Raw genomic sequence first — 23222 nt, 5'->3', positions numbered from 1 at the left:
TATGACTTTAAGAAAAGGAATATTGAACTTTCATAAATGTTCTATATATCAGTAATTCTGCAATCTCTTGATATTGGCATATGATTTATAGAGACAGCTGAAAAAATAGAAATCCATTCATTCTACATTAAAATGTTTATTTTCTTTTAAAATCATGAAGTTAAAAATGTAAATCATCTATACTTCAATTTAAAAAAAAAACAAAATGATATGAAGTGAGATTAGCCTCCATTGTAGGAAATAAGTACATAGCAATAAAAAATTATACTCCATGTTCAAAGACATTCAACCTTACAGTTATTTATACTAGAATGTTCTTAAAACTAAATCTTCAAATATAATGTAACAGTGCCTTTAGAATTAAAAAGCCCTCAGTCTTTCTAAGAAGGGAACTAAATGTAATAATTTTTCAGTATTTTAAATAGTTAACATTGTCACACATAAATAACCAACCAATATGAAAAGTGAGTATTCCTATCATTATGAGAAATATACTTTCTTAGGCATTTTTCAGATTATAAACCCGGTTCAACTCAGTTTTTAAAGAAATTGAATTTAATTGCAGTATATGCTGAAAATGAGTGAGTGTTCTCTAGTCTCCTTAATGATAATTAAGATTACCTCATTTACTATCACAGGAAAAGCAAGTTTATACCTATTTGGAAAGCCTTGGCCCTTGGCTCTTTGTGTATTTGCAACTTATAAATGTTAATCCCAGTGGATCCCAGGGACTGGGTGAAGGCTCATAGGCTAGAAACAATTTTGTAAAAAGTGAAAAAAGCAGACATCCTCCCTTAGTTTTAAAGCAAAGAACTTAAGAACTTTGAAATAAAATCTAAAAATCTTGGCATATTAACTAAGACTTTGAAAGGCAAGTATCCATGTTTAAATGTTGATGTATTTATGAATACTTTGCCTTATATATTTTTCTACTTAATCTATACTGGTAATATAAAATAAAAATAATGATGATGGAAAAATAACTTGGGAGGCTAAGCCTGGAGGATCAATGATAAGAAAAGATCTTGAACATGAGATTTTTCTAAGACAGCAACCTGAGAAGGGGCTTTCACATTCCCTGGGAGGATCTCAGGACCCCGAGCCTGCGTAACATCAAAAAAAAAAAAAAAAAAAAATGTTTACTTCAGACTTAAGGTTGGCATTTTAATGTGCATTATTCAGTGAACACAGATCACTGTCTTAATAAATTTGAGAAATGAAACTATTTTTAAAGTATTTCACAATTATAATCTTCATCTTCAAAGCACAAAAGATAAATCAGAGTTTGTATAACATTCATATATGCTCTGTATAAATATTAATCCCAATTTATAGACAGTAAAACTGAGAAAAATTCTTTAATAACTTCAGAGACAACTGAAAAGAAGTATAGTTTTGTTTTCCACAATTTTGTTTATAGAAATATTGTTACATTAGACAAAATTATCTAATAAATAAAGTATTACAGGTATGTTGTTTTTATAATTGCAAATATTTTCCTAGCAATAATTCTTAAGATATCTTTTAAAGATGACATCAACTCATATTCTAATTTTTTTGCTCTTTTTGTTTTATTGAAGGATAGTTGATTTACAATATTATGTTAGTTTCAGGTATACAACATAGTGATTCAATATTTTTATAATTATACCCCATTTAAGATTATTATAAAATATTGGCTGTATTCCTTGTGCCGTACAATATATTCCTGTAGCTTATTTACTTTATACATAATAATTTGTACCTCCTTTGTAGTTTTTTTATTTTTATTATCTAGAAAAAATAATACAGTTCTTAAGAGACCTCAAAAATATATTACTTTAAGAATTAAGAATCCCCAGATCTTTTCCTGACTCTGTCATCAACAATTATATGACTTTGCTTGGTTGATTGAAAGCTTAACTCTTACATGTGTGGCGCATAATGGATCCTGCAGATGTTTCTCAAATAGTAGAGAATGAAATGACTCTCATAGAAGAAAATGAATTATGCTTACCGTCTTTGCACTTTGATATGCAAGTTGTCTTTAAATCTTACAAATCAATCTAATCCACAACATTCTTCTTTAAAATGAGGCCAAAACTGAATCGGAATCTTAGCTTTAGAAAATGCATCTACCCCAGAAAAGTTTGGGTTTTTTTTTTTTAATCTTCAGAACAAGGGAATAAGTGGTATCTTCCTTCTGTAGTTGTCTTTCTGCTTTGTTTCTTAGATGCGCACGTAACTGGGAAAATACTAATTACATTTCAAGGATCTGCAAAATATCTATTGTGTTGTCTGATGAAACTTCTACAAGACTTTGAAGGTTTGTGTAAGGGAGTTCCTAGAAATTTGCTGTTTATTGAAGGTAACTGAATAAATATATCTTAGATCAGATTGGAAAGTAGCCTAGTGACATTTTGCGAAGTTTATCCAACATCCTAGTCCAGAATTTTTCTGTACTACATTTTTTATAGGTGATAATCTAGCCTGTGTTTCAACTCTTCCAATGAAGAAATCATTCTTTTGTTAGATAACTGGAAGCCTCAAAAAATACTTCTCTGTGTTATTTAAAATCTACTGTTATATAACTTGTAGCCTTTTCTTCGTTTCTCCCCTTGGAAGGAAGAGAGGCTATGCCATTACATGTTTCTTGTGCTAATGCTTTAAACACATGTACAGATGTCATGTCATCCCTAGTCTACTCAGATTTTCACCAGGTGTTCTCATGTACTCTTCATGTTATAGTTTGTTAAGTCTTCGCTATCCTGATAGTCCTTAGTGCTCTCATTGTGTTTGCCAGTGTCTTTCAAAGTATATGACTCAAACTACATACAATATCTTAAATTGTTATAAGTCTAGAAGTGAACTATTACCATCTCTGACATGGAACCTTTGTTCAATTGATGCAGTCAAAAAACATAACATTTTTAAGCAGTCATTTCAACTTTTGCCTTATAATGAGATTGTAGTTTACTGTTTTAGTTGTCCGTTGCTTTATAAAAAAAAAAAAATTACCCCCAAATCTAGTGGCTGAAAACAACAACAAACAGTTATTATCTTTCACAGTTTCTGTGGCTCAGGAATTTAAGGGCAGCTTAGCTGGGTAATCCTGGTTTAGTGTCTCTTATGAGGTTATGGGTAAAATCTCAGCTATATCTACAGTCCTCTGAAAGCTTGACTGGAGCCGCCTCCAGGATTTGCCTCTAGGATGGCTCACTTACATGGCAGTCAAGTTCATGCTGGCTCAGATCATTACCACATGGCTCTGTCATTAGGGCAGCTGGAGTGTCCTCATGAAATGACATGATCTCTGACTTCTTCAAGAGTGAGTTGTCCAAGAGAGAGCAAGGCAGAAGCCGCAATTATCTTTTATGTCCTGGTCTTAGGAACCACGTATTGTCATTTCCATAATATGCTATTGATTATACAAGCCAATGTGGGGAAGGAAGGACTACACAGGGGCGTGAATACCAAGAAGCAAGAATTACTTGAGCACCATATTGAAGGTTGACCCAGGAGTCTATCCTCTATCTCTCATTGACTAATCTCCCTCCCACAGGTAAATGATACTCACACCTCAAAGCCACCAAAAGTTTCAACCCATTACAGCATCATTTCAAAGGCTAGAATCTTGTCATCTCAACCAGGCTCAGATGTGGATGAAGCTTTCTAGGTGCAGTTCCTTGAGCATAGCTCCTTGAGAACAGTCCTTTGAGCTGAAGACCTGTGAATTAAAGAGAAATGATCTCTGTCCACCCACTGCCAACCCACAGACACACACCCAACATTCAGTGGTAGAGCAGGAATAGGATAACCGCTATAGACTTTACTCTTCAAAGGACAGAAAACAAGAGGAATACAGGAATCACCAATCCAAGGTAATTCTGTAGTCCAGCTAGACAAATATTGGAAGTTCTTTCACTAGAACTTATTCCTACTGCTTCTTGGGATGATTTGCCATGACCCTTGGCTCTGATCTTTAAACTCTTGGTGTCTGCCTTCTGGTCAACTTATTTTTCAGTGAAAGGTAGCCTGTGTGGGAAGCTGTGTAGTTTTCTCAGCCTGATTCCTGCCTTTAGGTCCAAAGGCATCTTTTCCTTTTGTTTTTATCTCTGTTCTTTTTAGTCCATGCAGCTGATGTTTCTAACAATTAAATATTTTAAAATATGTATAGGTCTCCTGTGAATCTTCCTGGGGTTTACTCCATTATACAAAAACCACATCTACAAATCTGTTTGAGATAATCCCTTATCTATTTAGAGTTTCTACTGGGATTACTGATAGACAGTACCCTTAAGCTTCTTGGAAGTCCTAATGTCTGACTGAATAGCTCTCTTGAGTCATAATCTTAGATATTGCCAAGATCTTAACAAAAGATTTGACAATCGTATTCTCAGCTTTATTTTTATACTATGATAGCCTAACAGTGCCTGGATTTGATCTTCGTTCAGAAGCCATTACTTTGTTTTTGCATTGTCTCCCATCTTGAGAGGATGGCAAGTTTCAAGATGAACAAGTCTTGGCTTTTTTGGTTTAGCAATTCTTCCTTTAGCTTATTTTCCTCTTCTCTCATTTGACCATAACCAGCAAGAAGAAGTCAAGCAGAACCTTTAACACTCTGACTCAAAAACCCTTTTACTAGGTCATTCATTTTATTAGATACATTTTCCAGTTCCCCCATCACTGCAGATGACAGTGTTGCCCAACCTTCTGCCATTCTATTAAAACTATCCTCTTTGCCTCCAGTTTCCAGTAATATTTTCCTCACCAGCAGCCTCCTCAAAGTCCATTGGGCTTATGGAAACAATCTGTTCTTCGACTTCCACTAACACTTTCTTCAGTGTTTTGTAGATTCTGCCACTGCTTAATTCTAATACCACTCCCATTCTTTTAAGATTTGTTATGGCAGCAACCTAACTACAAATGCAGTATCTACTACTATGTAGCAAGTTACGGCAAAATTTAGTGGCTGAGAAAAACAATAAACCTTTGATATCTCAGTTTATGTGAATCAGGAATTTGGGAGCAGCTTAGCTTAGTGGTCCTAGTTCAAGGTCTATCATGGAGTTGGTTTCAAGAGAGTAGCTGGTAGGTTCTGCTTCAGAGATGTCCCTCACATGGCTGAAAAGTTCATACTGGCTGTTGGAAAGCAGCCTCAGTTCCTTATTGCGTGAATTTCTTCATAGGGCTGCTTGAGTGTCCTAATGATAGGGCAGCTAATTTTCCCCCAGAGAAAGTGATCCAAAAGAAAGCATAGCAGAAGCTGCTCTTTTTGTCCTAGCCTTAGACGCCACACATCATCACTTCCACAAATCCCATTAGCTACATAGGTTAACCTTATTTATTATGAAAGGGAACTGCAAGATGTGAATTACACAACCCTGCTACAGGAGCTTACTAAAGCACAGCATCTCTCCATTCCTCATGCTGCTCAAAAACCTCACTCCCATCCACTCAGTGTTGGTACAGTTTAGCTTTCAATGATTGCCACATTCTAGCCACAGTTTAGCTTGTCAGTCTTATCATCCACTACTTCCTCAGACTGGATTATTCTTGGTTCATCAGACTCATCCCACAGCTGCTATTAAGTCCTTTTTAAAAATTAATTTATTTTTAAATGATTTTTATATTTTCCATTATAGCTGCTTTACAGTGTTGTCAATTTTCTGCTGTACAGCAAAGTGACCCAGTCACACATACATATATACATTCTTTTTCTCACATTATCCTGCATCATACTGCATCATAAGTGACTGGATATAGTTCCCAGTGCTATACAGCAGGATCTCATTGCTTATCCATTCCAAAGGCAATAGTTTGCATCTATTAATCCCAGAGTCTTTATTGTGCTTTTTCCTCTGCCTGAAATGATCTCCCTCCACTTCTATTAAAACCCTACCCATCGTTCAAAGTCAAAATCAAAAGGAATCTCAAATATGATGACTTCATCCTCCCAACCAGAAGTATGCTCACTCTCTCCCAAAAGTCCAGGGTACTCTGTACCACTCCTAAGGTACTTACTGAATTCTAACTTAGGTTTCAGTTATATGTTTACATGATTTATCTCTTCTTGTAAATCCTGAGCTTTCCACCTACATAGTTGGTATCATTCTAATGGGTAGGAGTTAGCACATCTGTGTTACTTAGAGGGGGTTGTTTCTGAGGTGGAACCATCCTGGAATGGCTTGGGTGAGTATTACATATTGGTTTTGGTTGATGAATAGAAACGCAATACAGTGTGGCTGAGAGAAAAACCTTTGGAGGGCAAACAATCCCAGATTTAAATTGAGTTTTACCAGTTTTGAGTTCAGGCGAATATGATTTCTCACCTGTAGAATGGGAATAGCAGGACCTCTTTCGTAGCATAGATGTATTATCATAATTAAGTGAGGTGTTGGGTATGGAATACTTTTTTTTGCTTTGCTTTTTAGGGCTGCACCTTAGGCATATGGAAGTTACCAGGCTAGGAGTCGATTCAGAGCTGCAGCTGCTGGCCTATGCCACAGCCACAGCAACATCAGATCCAAGCCACATCTGTGACCTACACCACAGCTCACAGCAATGCCACATCCTTAACCCACTGAGAAATCGAGAAATCGAACCTGCACCCTCATGGATACTAGTCAGGTTTGTAATCTACTGAGCCACAAAGGGAACTCCCTAGAATATTTATCTTGATAAATGGTTATTAGCTTCCTACCCTCTGTTGTTTCTAGCACAGTCTTATAACAGTGTTCAATAACTTTTTATTAAATAAATGAATTATTTAGAAAACAAAAACATATTATGAATTGTATTGTAAATATACCTGTACATTTACAGTTAAGAAAAACATTAGAGGAGTTCCTATTATGGCGCAGTGGAAACGAATCCAACTGGGAACCATGAGGTTTCGGGTTCAATCCCTGGCCTCGCTCAGTGGGTTAAGGATCGGGCATTGCCATGAGCTGTGGTGTAGGTCGCAGAAGTGGCTCGGATCTGGTGTTGCTGTGGCTGTGGTGTAGGCTGGCAGCTACAGCTCCGATTAGACCCCTAGCCTGGGAAACTCCATATGCCGTGTAGGTGTGGCCCTCAAAAGACCAAAAAACAAAACAAAAATTAGAGAGTATAGAATACAGGATAAAAAACAGAAAAGCAAAGTAAGGAATCAAGATATTACTTTTTTTTACAAAATGGGCAAGAAGAAATTTAATTTTCAACACAGACTTATAGTCTTAACTATAGAATATGCTGGGAATTCCTTACAGTTTTCAATGGGAAAAATCTAATTACCCATTTTTAATTATAACAGTTCACATCTTAAATTACATATAAAAATGTTTGAATACTGTAACTTATGGGAGGCCCAGCCAAGCTCCAGAATCTTAGCCACTGGGGAATTTCTGTTCTGGACCACCCACTGTGAAAGTGAAAAGTTGGTACCTTTGCCAGTGTGGAAATTTCTTCAGAAGAGAGCTCTAAGCTGTCACAACCATTTCCCCCCAGGAAGACTGAGGGGGAAAAAAATGCAAGAGAAATTACTGGACAAACACTACTTGTCCAAGTTTCAAAGTAATAATCAAAGTTAGAATTAATGCCTTTAACACTGCAGCTCTCCAAAACTTAAGTCTGTTTATATAGATTTGGGCTGACTTGTTTCAGTCCGCTTCTTTGGAGGACACAGTCTTACATGAACAAAGCTAGAATTTCAAGGCAAGTCACGCAATTTAGTTATAGTTTCATTCGGATTTTTGTTCATTTTTTGTAGTCTTTCTCAAAATGTCTTTAGAAACAAGTCATTCAGATAGTAATAGTGAAATGGCATTTGCATTTGAAATCTTCTTTCAAGTTTCTTGGAATAACCTTTATTTCGAAAGCAAAAGAGACACCCCCATGGTGTGAAACCTGGAGAAGGTACAGAAAAGTGCACAGAATGAGAGTCCTTGCTCATTAATTTTCTCATTTCAAAAAGACTAATATTTAACACCTTTTATGTTAAAGACATTATTTCATCTATAACTAAGAACAGTCTGAAAATTGAGTTTCTTGGACTAATGCAGAACAGATGTATGCGAAAATGCTTGAAATATAATATACCTTCAATAAATATTATTGTGTTGGCAAAAAAGTGGGGCAGGTGTGTGTGTGTTTGTGAACACAACCCTCCTTCACCCCCTCAATATTTCCCAGGCAGTGTTAGCAGAACACCACTAGAAGATGAGATTTTTCTACCTACACTGCAGTCTCTGAGGACGCCAAAAGTCTATCACAAATCCTGGCTCCAAAGGCACTTGCTTCTGCTCTCCTCAGGAGAAGACTATTTATGGAGACAGGGAAGGGGACACTCCATTGAAGCAATAATTCTTTGGGTTGCAAGTAGCAGAAACCCAATTTGAACCACTGTGGGCCAAACGGTAAACATTTTGACTCAAGTAGCAAAATCTCAGGAAGAGCTTGGCTTTAGCTGGACCTCCAGGATTATAGGAACAGGGACATGGCTGGACTTTCTCCAGCTAGCTCTCCTTTATACTCCTCTGAGTAAGTTTTCTGTCTTACTAGATACTGCAACCTTCTACCCTGAGAGCCTGACTTTTGACATCTCACCTCTTCATCATGGAAAGGACTCCTTCTCTTCTCTAAATGTCATTTGAAAATTCTCAGGGAGGGACCACAGATGCCAGCTTAGGTCATATGTCTCCTCTTATGAACAGAGTGACCAGTTCTATCATTGGCATCCTCCACTAGAACAATGTAGTTTGAGGAAAGAGAAGAGTAGTTCCTCCAAAAGGAAGACAGTTCTGTTCCCAGAATAAGGACTGTGATGCTGGACAGACAAAAATGTATTCTTAAAATTATACTTTTGAAAATCAGGATTATATTGACTAAATCTGAAACAAAAATCTTTTTCAGTTGCTTATTTTCTATAAAAGTATTTTTTTTGTTTATCTCATATTTTTGTCTCAAATGTTCTTCTTGGGAGTTCCCATTGTGGCTCAGCAGTAACGAACCCGACTAGTATCCATGAGGATGCGTGTTTGGTTCCTGGCCTCGCTCAGTGGGTTAAAGATCAGGTGTTGCCTTGAGCTCCAGTGTAGGTCACAGACCAGGCTCAGATCTGGTGTTGCTGTTGCTATGGCTGTGGCATAGGCCAGCAGTTGCAGCTCGGATTCGACCCCTAGCCTGGGAAGCTTCATATGCCATGGATGCAGCCCTAAAAAGACAAAAATTAAGGTTTTCTTACATAGCACCATTAAGTCCTACCCTTTCTCTCCTTCAAATCTGTGCTTCAGAGTCAATTCCTCGGATTTCTCATAAAATGAGGAGAATTGACTACATTTGTTTGTCTTTATTTTCCCCAAAATGCAATTAAAATGGCAGCAAAAAAACAAAAAACAAAAAACCCAGTGCAAAGAAAGGGAGAGACGATAACAGATGAAAAGTTGCAAAAACTTTCTCAGAAAATAGGAGATAGGTATGGTATGTCTCAGTTATCTATTGCAATGTAACATATTACTCCAAAACTTAGCATCTTAAAATAATAAATATTTATTACCTCACACAGTTTTGAGGGTCAGGAATCTGGAAGCAGCTTATGTTGCGGTCAAGTTTTCAGCCAGGGCTGCAGACATTTGAAGAGCTAGAGAATTTGTTTCCAAGCTCACACACATGGCTGTTGGCAAGAGCTTCAGTTCCTCACTATAAAGCTACCCATGAAATAATAACTATAATGAGGAAAAATGTAATAATGTGATAGAGAAGCTAACAGATACCGCCATAGTCAAGTGATCAGTGTAACATCACCTAATCCCAGATTCTGTCTAAGCTGATACTGTGTGCCTACAAACCTAGCATCGCTTCTGGGCTATTCCTGAATATCACAGAAGATATGCAATCTGAATCAAAACACATGAAAACATCACACACAAACCATCTGAGACATTCTTTAAAATAACTGGCCTAGGAGTTCCTGTTATGGTGCAGCGGGTTAAGAATCTGACTGCAGGGAGTTCCCATGGTGGCTCAGTGGTAACAAATCCAACTAGTAACTATGAGGACAGGGTTTGATCCCTGGCCTTGCTCAGTGGGTTAAGGATCTGGTGTTGCTGTGATCTGTGGTATAGGTCACAGAGGCAGCTCATATTATTGCTGTGGCTGTGGCATGGGTGGCAGCTATAGCTCCGATTAGACCCCTAGCCTGGGAACCTCCATATGCCTCGAGTGTGGCCCTAGAAAGCAAAAAAAAAAAAAAAAAGATAATGAGTGTTTCATACCCAACACCTCACTTAATTATGATAATACATCTATGCTACGAAAGAGGTCCTGCTATTCCCATTCTACAGGTGAGAAATCTGAGGTGCCAAGAGATTAATTCGCCTGAACTCGAAACTGGTAAAACTCAATTTAAATCCGGGATTGTTTGCCCTCCAAAGGTTTTTCTCTCAGCCACACTGTATTGTGTTTCTATTCATCAACCAAAACCAATATGTAATACTCACCCAAGCCATTCCAGGATGGTTCCACCTCAGAAACAACCCCCTCTAAGTAACACAGATGTGCTAACTCCTACCCATTAGAATGATACCAACTATGTAGGTGGAAAGCTCAGGATTTACAAGAAGAGATAAATCATGTAAACATATAACTGAAACCTAAGTTAGAATTCAGTAAGTACCTTAGGAGTGGTACAGAGTACCCTGGACTTTTGGGAGAGAGTGAGCATACTAAAATGAAAAACAAACAAACCCAAAAAGAAACCTGACTGCAGCAGTTCAAGTCCCTGAGGAGGTAGGGTTCAATCCCTGGCCTGGTACGGTGGGTTACGAATCCAGCATTGCTACAGCTGCTGTGTAGGTAACAGTTTTGGCTCTGATGCAATCCCTAGCCCAGGAAATTCCATATGTCACGGGTGTGGCCATAAAAAAAACAAAACAAAAAACTGGCCTATAATTTTCAAAACTATTAAATTTATGGAAGTATGTTATGCAGGTTGATATGGGAGCACACAGTAAGGGTACCTTGAAGTAATCTGATGCCGAGATGTCAGGGAGGTCTCTTTCAGACTAGGGATGTCTATGCTGAGTCTAGAGTCAGCCTAGAAAAGGGACAATGGAGTTGAGGAGAGGCAAGAAAGAAGGAAACAAGTTGTAGTGTACAAGACAAAGAAAAAAATCACTTGCTCATATGCCAGCTGGTGTGTGTGTGTGTGTGAATGTGTGTCCTTAATATCGGCAAGAGTTTGCTTCTTTCCCTATCCTATCTAAAATGTCACATTTCAAAATACCTTAAGAGGTTGGGCCTATTGCTTTGGTCTAAGAAAGGTACCTTGAAACACCAGTGAAAAGAGCAGATCAATTTTTACCTTTTTTTTTTTTTTTTTTTTGTCTTTAGGGCCCCACCAGTGGCTATGGAGGTTCCCAGGCCAGAGGTTGAATAGAAGCTACAGCTGTGGGCCTACGCCACAGCCACAGCAGTGCTGGATCCGAGCCATGTCTGTGACCTACACCACAGTTGATGGCAACACTAGGTCCTTAACCCACTGATCGAGGCCAGGGATCAAACCCATATCCTCATGGTTCCTAGTCGGGTTTGTTAACTGCTGAGCCACAGTGGGAACTCCCCAACTTTACCTTTGATGGGCTTAGTCACTATAATCCTTTTTTTTCACACACTATTCATCTCATCAACTAAGCAATATTATTTTCATACTACCTTTCATGTATTTCCTTAATATATATGTCTTTCTTAAATGGCATTTTCTAATTATGTCAACAGAATGTGAAGCAGAAACTAAATTCTTTCGAAGTGGCAGTTTGCTTAATGGTTGGGAGAACAAGCCTCGTGTCAGATTGTGCCTGATTTGAGTCCTATTCTAGGCTCAGTTCTGCCACTCATGAACCAGGGAGCCTGAGGCAAGTTATTTCTGAGCATCGGTTTTCTCATCTGTCAAAGAAGGGAGTAATAATATCTACTTTATAGGGTTCTTGTGAGAACTGATTGAGATAATATATGAAAAGCACTTAGCTAACTGACTCATAGAAAATACACACTAAACCAGATCTCCGGCACCACTCTACAGTTACATTTAGAAAAGGTTATGTATAAAATAAGGTCAAAATATAATGGTAAAAATATATGTAGAGTGCTATGAAAATAAGACTGGCCCATTGTTTTAGGAATATGTAGGTCATTTTTTTTTTCTTTTCTTTTCCTTTTTTTTTTTTTTTTTTTGCTGTGCCCACAGCATATGGTCATCCCCGGGGCAGGGATCAAACCCATTCTGCAGCAGCGAACTGAGCTGCTACAGTGACCATGCTGGATCCTTAACCCATTGTGCCATAATAAACTCCTGTAGATCATTTGTTAAAATGATGATTATAGTGCCTGAGCCAATGAAAAACATTTGTCTTTTTTTTTTTTTTTTTTTTTTTGTCTTTTTGCCTTTTCTAGGGCCACTCCTTCAGCATATGGAGGTTCCCAGGCCAGGGGTTGAATCGGAGCTGTAGCCACCGGCCTACGCCAGAACCACAGCAACTCAGGATACGAGCCGCGTCTGCAACCTACACCACAGCTCACGGCAACGCTGGATCGTTAACCCACTGAGCAAGGCCAGGGATCGAACCAGCAACCTCATGGTTCCTAGTCGGATTCGTTAACCAATGAGCCATGACAGGAACTCCTTTTTTTTTTTTTTTTGTCTTTTGAAGACCACACCCGCAGCATATTGAGGTTCCCAGGCTAGGGGTCTAATCGGAGCTGTAGCCACTGGCCTATGGCACAGTCACAGCAATGCAGGATCTGAGCCTTGTCTGCAACCTACACCACAGCTCATAGCAACACCAGATCCTTAACCCACTGAGCTAAGCCAGGGATCGAAGATATTAGTCAGGTTCGTTAACCACTGAGCCACGATGGAAACTCCTACTCTGTCACATTTTATAAGTTCCCAGTCATCCTCCCTTGATTTTTTGAATCCACAGTCATCTAATCCTCCCTTTAGGGCCTTCTAAGAAACAGCTAAGCCAGGGTAGTAATTCTTCAGTAGAAACTGGGGTATTTAAAAGCTCCATAAGCACTGCAAAACCCACTTCACTATAACCCACCATTCTAATCGCTGCATTTACTTGTTTGTTCATATATGTATTTGTTCATTTATTTGCATAATAATGCAAAACCTTTTTCTGGCATAGTAAGACATTCTAAATGCTTCATAGATATGTCGTCAGAAGTGATGCCGCTCTCCAATTGGTGTAGTGATATGTGTTTATTGTTTACAGCAGCAATTGGAAAGTAGGAGTGGATGGAATAAGTGTTGTAAGGAATATTTTGCCACCGGTAAATTAAAAAAAATATTTGGGAGTTTCCATTGTGGCTCAGCAGTAACGAACCTAACTAGTATCCACGGGGATGCAGGTTTGATTCTTGGCCTCTCTCAGTGAGTTAAGGATCCAGCATTGCCGTGAGCTGAGGTGTAGGTCACAGATGTGGCTCAGATCCTGCATTGCTGTGGCTATGGCACAGGCTGGCAGCTACAGCTTTTACTTGACCCCTAGCCTGAAAACCTCCATGTGCTGCAGGCGTGGCCCTAAAAAAAAAAAAAAAAAAAAAAAAAAAGGAAGCTCTCTGGTTAACAATTAGCAGAAAACAAACAAACAAACTATAGTTTGTTTAGCTTATGACCTTAATCAATGTCTGACTGGGTTAATACTTTTTCATTGTTTGAGGGTTGACTAACATTTTTAACTTCTCAAGTAACTATAAAACTGAAAAAATAACTTTATTTTTTAATATATATATATATTTTTTTTGCTTTTTAGGGCTGCACCTGCAGTATATGGAGGTTCCCAGGCTGGGGTCCAATCGGAGCTACAGACGCTGGCCTATACCACAGCCGCAGCAACGCAGGATCTGAGCCACAGCTCACAGCAATGCCGGATCCTTAACCCATTGATGGAGTCCAGGGATCAAACCCCCAAACTAATGGTTCCTAGTCGGATTCGCTTCCGCTGCACCATGACAGGAACTCATATCCTAGTATATTTTGATGCACTATATTTTATTGTATATTCTGAATAGTAAAATTGTTAAAAGTGTAAAATAATTGTGAGAATTGGAGATCATAATCTCTTAACTAGTTAAGTGATCCTAGGTTAGACAGTATAAGGTGGAAAATTCTGTCAGCTATGTGTCTCCACGCCCCCCGCCACACACACACACACACACACACACACACACACACACCCTCCTGTCTCCCTCACCATACATATGCCCCAAGCTATATTTCTTTCTAAAATATTTATTTCAGTAAAGCTATACTAAGAAACATTAAAATGTGTCCAGTATCTTATGAACCCTGATGAAAAATAATGAATTATATGATTCATCATCCTAAAAATGCTGACATAAAAATGATGGTAGTGATGATAGAAAAGATTAAGATGAAATTTCTTCTAAAGAATCCTTTTTTTTTTTCTTTTTAGGACTGCACCTGTGGCATATGGAAGTTCCCAGGCTAGGGGTTGAATTGGAGCTGCACAGTCACAGCAACCCAGGATCTGAGCCACATCTGTGACCTACACCAGAGCTCATAGCAAGGCCAGATCCTTAATCCACTGCGTGAAGCCAGGGATCGAACCCTCATCCTCATGGATACTGGTCGGGTTCGTTACCACTGAGTTACAACAGGAACTCCCTCTATAGAATTATTTTACATGTCTTATTTGTTGAGAAATAAGTTAATTAGAAATTAATTAGAATTAGGAGTTCCCGTCGTGGCGCAGTGGTTAACGAATCTGACTAGGAACCATGAGGTTGCGGGTTCGGTCCCTGCCCTTGCTCAGTGGGTTAACGATCCGGCGTTGCTGTGAGCTGTGGTGTAGGTTGCAGACGCGGCTCGGATCCCGCGTTGCTGTGGTTCTGGCGTAGGCCGGTGGCTACAGCTCCGATTCAACCCCTGGCCTGGGAACCTCCATATGCCGCGGGAGCGGCCCAAGAAATAGCAACAACAACAACAGAAGACAAAAGACAAAAAAAAAAAAATTTAAAAAAAAGAAATTAATTAGAATTAACCTGATTTAATTCATGCCAATTCAATAGATTTTAATGTCATCAAACTATGATTTTTGAGTACAAAGTTTTAATTGTACCGTTTGATAAATTGGTGTTTATTGAACATCTACTATTTACTAAGTATTATGCCAAGCTCCCACAAAAAGTGTAAAAGAAAGTGAACCTCTTGGATCTTAACTCATATTAAAATATGCTACATGGTAATTGACAAAAAATAGTTTTCAGGTATGGGAACAATGAGTGTCCAGAAATGAAATTCAAAAAGTAAAAGGAGAGAAATGTGAGATTTAAACTTACCCCAAGAAAGATGTTGGAAGAAATGAGAAAGGGAAAGCACTCAGAGGAGGGTGGAAAAGGGGCAGCTCTTCAGTGGAGGAAGATGTCTTTCCACCAAGTTCTAATCTGAAAGTTACAAAATGACAACAAAGTTGTCTTACAACCACAAAAGAAAGGAAAATCACCATAAAATACTGCTAAGCCAGTGACAATAGGATATAAAGTAAGAAAAATAGATACTTTTATACGGAAAGATGAAGAAAGAAACTCACATAAACTCTACACAGGACTGTATCTGTGCTTCCTGGAACACATGACTTTGACGATGTGTGCAAATCCACAGGTGGTAGTTTCAGGCAGAGAAGGAGCTTCCAAATTGAGAACAGTAAACTGAACTGAGATTTACCACTTTGGCAGTCATAATGCAAAGGGTAATGCTGCCTGGGAAGAAGGGAGTGTGATCGCCAAACCTGCCAGGATTCGCAGCATGCAATGGAGTTTTATTAAAGAACATGCATAGTCCCTCTGTTGCTTTAAAAGACAGATTTCTATGTTGCACACTGCTTATTGGTCCTGATGCCTTTATTGTTCATACAGGCACTCCACATGCAGGAATACAAATGGTTTACAGGTAGACTACAACGTTTCTTATTTGGAAGAGTAAAAACTACAAACAATCTGAAGCCTTAATTCAACAGCGGGGGAAAAGCAGAGGACAATCCAGGAGTAGCCAGCAATCTGGAAAGAGGTTCCTGAGATGGGAGAAGGGCAAAAAGGAGGACATGAAGAAGGCAGGAAATAAAGGACAGGTGAAGAAGAGGCGTGTGGAGAGGTACTTAAATTGCTCACATCCAAGAAGCCTTATTGATAGCTCTTCCTATTCCCCTGTTCTCTGACAAAGGCGTGGTGTGTGAATGCAGGGTCCAGCAGAGACTTGGGGTGGCCAGGCTGCTCCAGCCACTGTGGCCTCATCCTCTCTCCACCTCCACTGTGGCACCCCACCCAGATTCCTTTCTTGTCAAACTTGTTTCCAATCACCCAAGCCCTCTAGTCTATGACCTCTTGGTCAAACTGTCTGTTACCCAGGACACAAATAGATTGAGGGTGTCAGATAACATGGTAATTTGGTGGGGGAGAAGACAGTTTGAGTGAGCACTGCAGTACCCTTTATAATACCCCTTTTCCTAACCACACACACCTTTACAAGTAAATGCCCTTTATCTATCTATGTTTCTCTGTGTCTTCGAGTCACTGGAGGGCAACTGAGTGTGATTCATACCTCTTTTTGCTTTGATGAGTTCATTCTCTCTGAGGAGCTAACTGTAGAACATGTGAGTCAATTCTTTTTCTTGGGGAAGAGGGTTGATACAGCTGGGTGATGACAAACTTGGGCTGTACTGATCTATGGGAATCACATTGAATATTGTGTGCACTGAAGTTAGAACAGTGACACTACATGAAGCATCTTGTAACCACATCTTAAATTCAAAGCCGTTTCTTCTGGAACTGATTAATGTCCAACTAATACACATAACATAGTACTCACCATATGCCTGATGCCTACTGATTCCCTGAAAAACCTGTTCCCCCGTGTCTCAGTTGCCATCTTCCCCTCGTCCCCTGAAACTTTCGGGATCACTGTACAGGCTGTGAACACACTGAAGGAGAAGCAGTGGCCTTTGGAGAAGCTAAGACATGAACACAAGCATAATGGAGTGATGCAGACTTCACCCCATACATCCACACCACCACAACTACTTTATCACACACCTAAAAACAAAGGTTCGGGTGAATGCTCTCAGTAAAAATTATGCTGCTTCAATGAACAGGTCAGAGGGAGGATGCAAAGGGGGTAGGTTACTTGTTCAAAAAATATGATCTGAGAGATTATTATGGGTCTGCCACTCTATTTTGAGTAAAGCAGCTGTTTGGCATAGAAATAAACCAATCTTCTTAGGAGGTACAAGAATTACTCTGAACACGGGTTGGCAATTCCTGAAAGACAACTCTTGTAACATCACATCCTCCTCTTGTTTGCACTCACTTTATCTCTTTTCCTGAAAGAGGGAGAGGGAAAAGGGGAGGATGGACCCAGGGAGAGAAACAGGGATGCAGAGAGGATCACCTTCCTATTCAGGGATTTTGCTGGTGTTTCCAGGTGAGGGCACAAGAACTCGGGAAGTCCACTACTTCTCCGGCTCTGTTCTCTCTTCATAAGTTCTGAATATTCCAATCCGTACCTGGGTCTAGCACATAAATCAGTGCTGAAGTTCCATTGTAAAGTTCTATCATTTATGCTTAAAGAAACAGATAGGTCTGAGCAGGAAAAAGGCAGGGCCCAGGCAAGCGGGACGTGGGGTGGGACCTGAGCCTGGGATTTCAGGCCGACCGCAGGCCGTGGCTTGCGCTAGGTCTCAGCCTGGGGACCAGGACCCAGGCCCCTTGCGCCGCCCACCGCACCTCCCCTCCAGCTCCCACCCTTGTTAGTCCGCTCCCGCTCCACTCCCTACCCGCCCGGCCCTGCCTCCCAAGGTCCGCCCGGAGCGCCAGGGCTGGTGGCTGATACCCAGAGGCGACCGTTCATCCTGAGTGTTCGACCCTGAGGGCTGCGTCTCCTCCTAGAACTGCAGTTGCTTGCACTAAGCTTTGGAAGAGAGGAAAAGCTGTTCCAGACCTTTCTGTGTACCACAAATGTTAAAAGGCCTAAACATCAGCCTACCCGGCTGGTCTGAGAACCCCCAACCCTCCTGCCCCGACTCGGCTTCAGCGGGGGGTAGGCGAACGGTCCTTGGGCGGTGGCTGCCGGAAGGGTCGGTGCTTCTTGCCGGGGGCAAGGCTGGGGCAGCTCTAGGCGCAGAGCTCGCTATAGGTGCTCTCTTCCAGGATCGGATAGATGATTCATTTTTATATGTAACGTTTTACCCCACTCTATAGCTCCGGGGGGTTAATGTTCAACCCCAGGGCTTCGGGAGGCAGCTCGAGGGAGGCAGGCCGGGACTACCCATTCAAGGTATAAGGCCACTGGGGAGTGAAGGCGCACAAGCCCCAGAGAGGGGGAGGGCGATGTGGCGGGGGGCTCCTCCAGCCTGGGACTCCCTAGGCTGACATCAAGAGGGCAGGGACGCAGGGCTGTCAGTGGCCCGGGCCCAGCGCGCGTCCCTGGAGGCGCAGCCGGGAGGCCGCGCCCTGGCCAGGCCGCGACCGCCCACGACGCCGCCGCCCAGGCCGGGAGAGGCGCGTGTGGGGGCGGCGGGAGCGCTGGCTGGCGCTTCGGCCCAGTGGGACGCGGAGGGCGGGCTGTGCAGCCCCGGCCGCCGGGCTCGGATGCAGGTCCCGGGCCGCGCGGGCTGGGGGCGCCGGGGAAGGCGGGAGGTGGGCGCTCGGCGGCAGCTGCGGATTAGATTTCAGTGCTGTTGTCCGGAGGGACGTGCAAACACCAGCGTCGGGACCCGAGAGGAGTCCCCGGAGGTGCGTAGGTTGCCCCCTGGGCCGCCGCTTCTCCGGGTGCCTCTGAAAATACCGTCAGGGTAATGCGAGGCGGCACGTCTTGCCACCGCGCTTCTCCCACGTCGCCGGCCAAGAAGGAACATTAAGATAAAGCAGCTGTTGTGGTCAGTAGACAGCGTAGGACACGGTCGTGCCTGTGCCGTGCGGGCGGCCAGGGAGACCCAAGGCGAGGCCGCCCTTGGGGGCACGTCAGGCGGAGCCGCGGCACCTCAGGTCCTTCTAAGGGCTGGGTCGCGTGGCCCGGCTAAACCCGGGGGTCCAGAAGGTCCCGGTTCGCTGTCCAGGCTGCTATCTCCTGACGAAGGGCAGCTGAGAGGCCGGCGGAGCTGCACGGGGGAAGGAGGGTCACCAGCTGGGGAGGGAAGCTGCGCGCCCAGAATTTGCAGGAGGGATTTTTTTCCCCCCTGTCAGAGAAATGACAAACAAGGCCCTGCCTCGGCAGATAAGACTGGCTCCTGCGATTTCGCGGATTTTAGGCGGGGGTGGAGGCATTGAGGTCTGTAGAACCCTGGGAATGAACATCGCCCGAGGCCCAGCGCCCTCATAAGAAGGGTTTTATTTTACTTTCTTTTGTTTGATATTATCTTATTCTCTAACAAAGTGATCTGTTGTCTGTCGCCTTGGACTCGGCAGGTAAATCCCCGTCTGTGGCGCTCAGGACGGCCTGCAGGGTCGTCCCCATCGGCTCTCCCCCCTCCTGCGCCTGCACGCAGCGGGACGAGTCAGTCAGGGGAGACTCTCCTTCAACCCAGCGCAGGCGGCCGCGTAAAGTGACATTAGGGAAGGCCCTGCCAGTTCATCCGGGAGGACCGAGAACGATGCTACCAAGCTTCAACTGAGTGCAGGAACTTCACCCAGATACCCGCCTAGGGAAGCAGAGTTGAGGGGGCTGTTGACAGTAGTAGAACGGAGGAAAGAGCCCAAGAACCGGGTTGCCACTAACCGGGGTTCCAAGTCACATTCCGTCCGTATCTGCTCCACTGTCTTCTCTGGGACAGTGGAAGCGGCTCTTGGTCTCATCTCCCCAGAGGGACAAGGATAAAGGATCCAGCCCAGGACTGCGTGCAGGGGGTCCGGTGCCGCTGCAAACTGTTGATGGAGGCAGAAAGACTTTGCTGCTTCTGGTCAGAGGAGGCATTGGTAGAAGGAGTCTTGGAATTCTAAGGAAACCACCCCAAGCCTTAGTCCTGGTACACTGGGTCACATCATCAGCGGGCCATTTTCTAAGTTGATGGGACAGGAAAACAAACAAGCAGGCAAGTAAACAAAAACCCCACTCTGGAGTGGATAAAGAAAACAGAAGAGGGAAAATATAGGAGGAGAAAAAGACAGAGAAAGCAAAGAGTTGGACATGTGCAGGAAGAATAGAATAGGGGAACTGGCTCTGAAAAGTTCCATCAAAGTCAGGGGATGCAGGCACACACCCTGCTCCTACTCCAGGAGGGTCCAGTGAGTCTGACCCTCTCTTAGCCCTGAGGAAGGAAAAAAAAATGCGCCCCCCCCCCGCATAACCCCCTAAAGTAAACACTTTTATCATATATTCAGTAAATGTTTTTAAGCTTTTTTTTCCCCTTTAAAAGTAGAAGGTTCTTTTAGTCATTCCTTGGCTGAATGACTTTAGCCTCCAGTATCTCCTAGTTTCCACAACTGCCACTGAACTGTTAACAATGCATTGTTACAGCAGCAGTAGCAATGATTTTTTTAAAGGTACTTGAGTAGAATTAAATCCATCTTCAATGGGATATTTTATTTCTTGCAGCCCTTCTCTAATCTTCAAATAAAATCTAAAATCAACATTTACATAAATACATAAAATACTCAGCACATAAGTGAATGAAGTTGTGCATCCCCCACACAATTCTGGTTTCTATCTTTTCAAATAGAAAGTCAACAATGAGAAGGTCTCCTTTGGGGGGCTGGGGTAGGGTGAGTGATAAAAAAAAAAGTTTTAAGATCAAAGTAAAAACCTGGAAAAGTAAATTAGTATTGTGTCTAAAATCGTGTTTCTACTTTAACCCATTTAAAAAAAATCTCCTCTTCAATTATCATTCTCTCAAGCTCAGTTAAAGTGAAATTGTCAGATTAGGGACGCTGGGAGAGGAAGACTAGTTCTCTAAATGTCCTTCTGAAAATCTGCTGTAAGAAATTTCTCCCATTTACTTCGAGACCTCTCTTCCCTTCTTTCCTCCGTCAGCCACGTTTCTGGCTTCCCTGTGTGCTTAGTTTAACTGCAGCTTGCAAGGGGGTTTTATAAGACAATCAATAAGGGCTCTATATTCATAAAGGCCTCTGATCTGATGATTTTTTTTTTTTTTTCTTTCCTCTCTCAAAAATTTAAGTCGGCGAGCCTGGGACTCTTAGTGTAGCCGCGTCTGTGAGCGGCCGGAGGCTGGGGATCCCTGGCGACGGCGGCGAGGGCGCCCGTGGATTAGGATGTGGATTGCAGGACAGACCTTTGTTTGGTCAAATTCTCGACGGGGGTTGGGGGAGGAGGGTCGTCCTTCGAGATCGCGCCAGGTTTTTATAGACTCGCCTTAAAAGAACTCGCCGCTCTTCGTAGGGTTAATTTATGGGGGCTTTCGAGGAATATTGGGACTTTAAAGACGCTCTTTATTTTTTTCCCATTAATTTGTTGTTGTTGCTTTTGCACTCATAAAGGGACTCCTGGGTTTCAGCACCTCGCAGGCAGAAGGTGGGGGTGGGAGAAAGAACCGGGAGAGAGAAGGAGGGTTTGCCTCCTAATCAAACCTCCTGCAAGGCCCGGACTGCCGAACGTATTTTTAAAAAATTAAATTTCTAACCATGTCGTGAGCAGTAAAACTCAGATTTAGGAACTGGGGGTAAAGTGAGACAAACGTGGGCTCTATCCACCTTTCCCCAGATCTCCACCACTTTGAATTCAGTATTAGGGCAAGAAAGAGGCTAGGAGTCTTATTATTATTATTTTTTTTAAACTTAAAAACCGAGGACAGGCCAGAAAAAGGACTAGAGTAACAGGTGAGGGGGGTTGCAGGGGGAGAGCCCCTAGACTGCGAATTGTCAGCGCGGGGTTCCCGTCTTAGGCCCACCGCCCACCACCACCACCCCCAGCCTCTGGGCGCACATTGGTGGGCGGCGGGGAGCTGAAGGCCTGGGAGGCCTGGGCTCCTGGGGCCCCGACCTCCCGCTCGCCATCTTTGATCCCAAGCCCAGGAGGTTGGCGTTCACGCTATAGATTACCTTAAAGGTTCCTTTAAGCACTTTAATACACAACTAGCTCAGAAATCATTAAGAGACCTAGAGAAGGAGGAAAAAAATACCTTCACACTCACCGGGAATAAGTGTTGACATGCAGCAAAAATCGATTGAGTGGAACCGAGGTGGTGGCAGTAGCGATGGCTGGAGGGGGCACCCGCGTGGGAGCGGGGAGGGGTAAAGCAACCGCGTACACCGGCTCGGGAACTAGGCTTTTCTCACTTGAGGGGAGAAGGAGGTGCGGAAAGGGGCCGGCGGGCGAGCGAGGACGGGTGTGGGGAAGAAGAGGGGTGAGGAGGGTACTTCTCCCTTCTGGAAGTCTGGGAACGAGCTGAGGTGGGAGAAAGGGCCTCTCCGCGGCCCCAAGTCTCCGCCCCTGGCCCGCACCACTCGAGTCGGGGAAGTGACAACTCTTCCCAAACCTCGACTTCCATTTTTGTTTCCTGCAGATTGATTGATTTCCTCGAAATACAGTTCTATTTCTGCAAGCAAACTAGGCCGAGATCCACCTCCTGCACTCAGCGCTCCCAAGTCTCTCTTGGACCTGCTGACGCAAATCCTCCCAGCAGGTCTCCTTAGCGCTTCCAGCCCCCCGTCCCCAGATCCCTTCTCCCAGTCCCCTCCCCCGCTGCCCCTCCCCCTATACCCAGCAGAGGCTCCGGGAGGCCTGGACGGATGAGCCCCGCGGCTCCAGAAGCCAAAGTCCGCCCGTGGGGACCGTTTTCCTCTCCACTGCTCCCAAGTGAACAACAAGGACGGAGGCGACCCTCGTCCAAAGGGCTTTTTATCTGCCCTCCACTGCCGCGTGATCCCTCCGCAGGTCGGAGGCAGAGCTTAAAGAAAGAAAGAAAGAAAGTTAATGTGCATTAAGCACTGATCTTAAATCGGGGACATTATCTGCGATCTCTTAAGTGGCAGCAGCAGTTCACGCAGAACAAAGACTCAGTGTCTGAGCTCCAAAATCTTATAGGTAAAGTTTCAGTCAGTTAAAAGCAACCTAAGCGCAAAAACACAGGTTTTTCTGGGCCGCAGGAAAGCGGCGTCTCCTTTTTGCTTCTGATTCCCCGGGGTGGTGTTTGTCCTGGCCCACCACGGGGGACGGGGGCGGTGACCCCAATAGCGAAAGGCCTCAGAACTCCCCCCCACCCCACCCCCAACACACCGACCTCCCTTGCGCC

The 23222-nt window shown here is 43.0% G+C and overlaps 3 protein-coding genes across 4 annotated transcripts in view; 1 reads left to right on the top strand and 2 right to left on the bottom strand.

The window, feature by feature from the left end:
* Positions 1-22358, bottom strand: part of ELOVL6 (ELOVL fatty acid elongase 6) — a 465493-nt gene extending 443135 nt beyond the window's left edge. For both annotated transcript variants that reach the window (XM_084973203.1, XM_084973195.1), the window contains exon 1: positions 22122-22358. The gene's annotated coding sequence lies outside the window, so the exon portion shown is untranslated. The remainder of the gene's footprint in view (positions 1-22121) is intronic.
* The window catches only part of CASP6 (caspase 6), a 1021045-nt gene that overhangs the window by 790547 nt on the left and 207276 nt on the right, over positions 1-23222 (bottom strand). The gene's annotated exons all lie outside the window — the stretch shown is intronic.
* On the top strand, positions 16860-22771 carry LOC146401005 (uncharacterized). Its single transcript, XM_084971135.1, has 5 exons — positions 16860-17085; positions 18005-18113; positions 18238-18313; positions 18404-18771; positions 22494-22771. The coding sequence occupies exons 1-5, from the start codon at positions 16860-16862 to the stop codon at positions 22621-22623; spliced, it is 909 nt and encodes a 302-aa protein (XP_084827261.1). The 3' UTR covers positions 22624-22771.

This window comes from Sus scrofa, chromosome 8 (assembly GCF_054392235.1).
Source record: "Sus scrofa isolate SSC_HxYL_T2T_F1_AM1 chromosome 8, Sscrofa_HxYL_maternal_Yorkshire_Landrace_v2.0, whole genome shotgun sequence".
NCBI classification, from domain to species: domain Eukaryota; kingdom Metazoa; phylum Chordata; class Mammalia; order Artiodactyla; family Suidae; genus Sus; species Sus scrofa.
Note: the sequence above shows the minus strand (reverse complement) of the source record. Positions and strands in the feature narration are given on the sequence as shown.

Bases quoted from the DNA above. Each gene is read 5' to 3' on its own strand.
- LOC146401005 (XM_084971135.1), top strand. From the start codon at position 16,860: ATGCCTACTGATTCCCTGAAAAACCTGTTCCCCCGTGTCTCAGTTGCC. The intron at 17,086-18,004 runs GTTCGGGTGAAT...AAATGTTAAAAG, and splicing joins TCACACACCTAAAAACAAAG to GCCTAAACATCAGCCTACCC. The intron at 18,114-18,237 runs GTCGGTGCTTCT...CCCACTCTATAG, and splicing joins GGGCGGTGGCTGCCGGAAGG to CTCCGGGGGGTTAATGTTCA.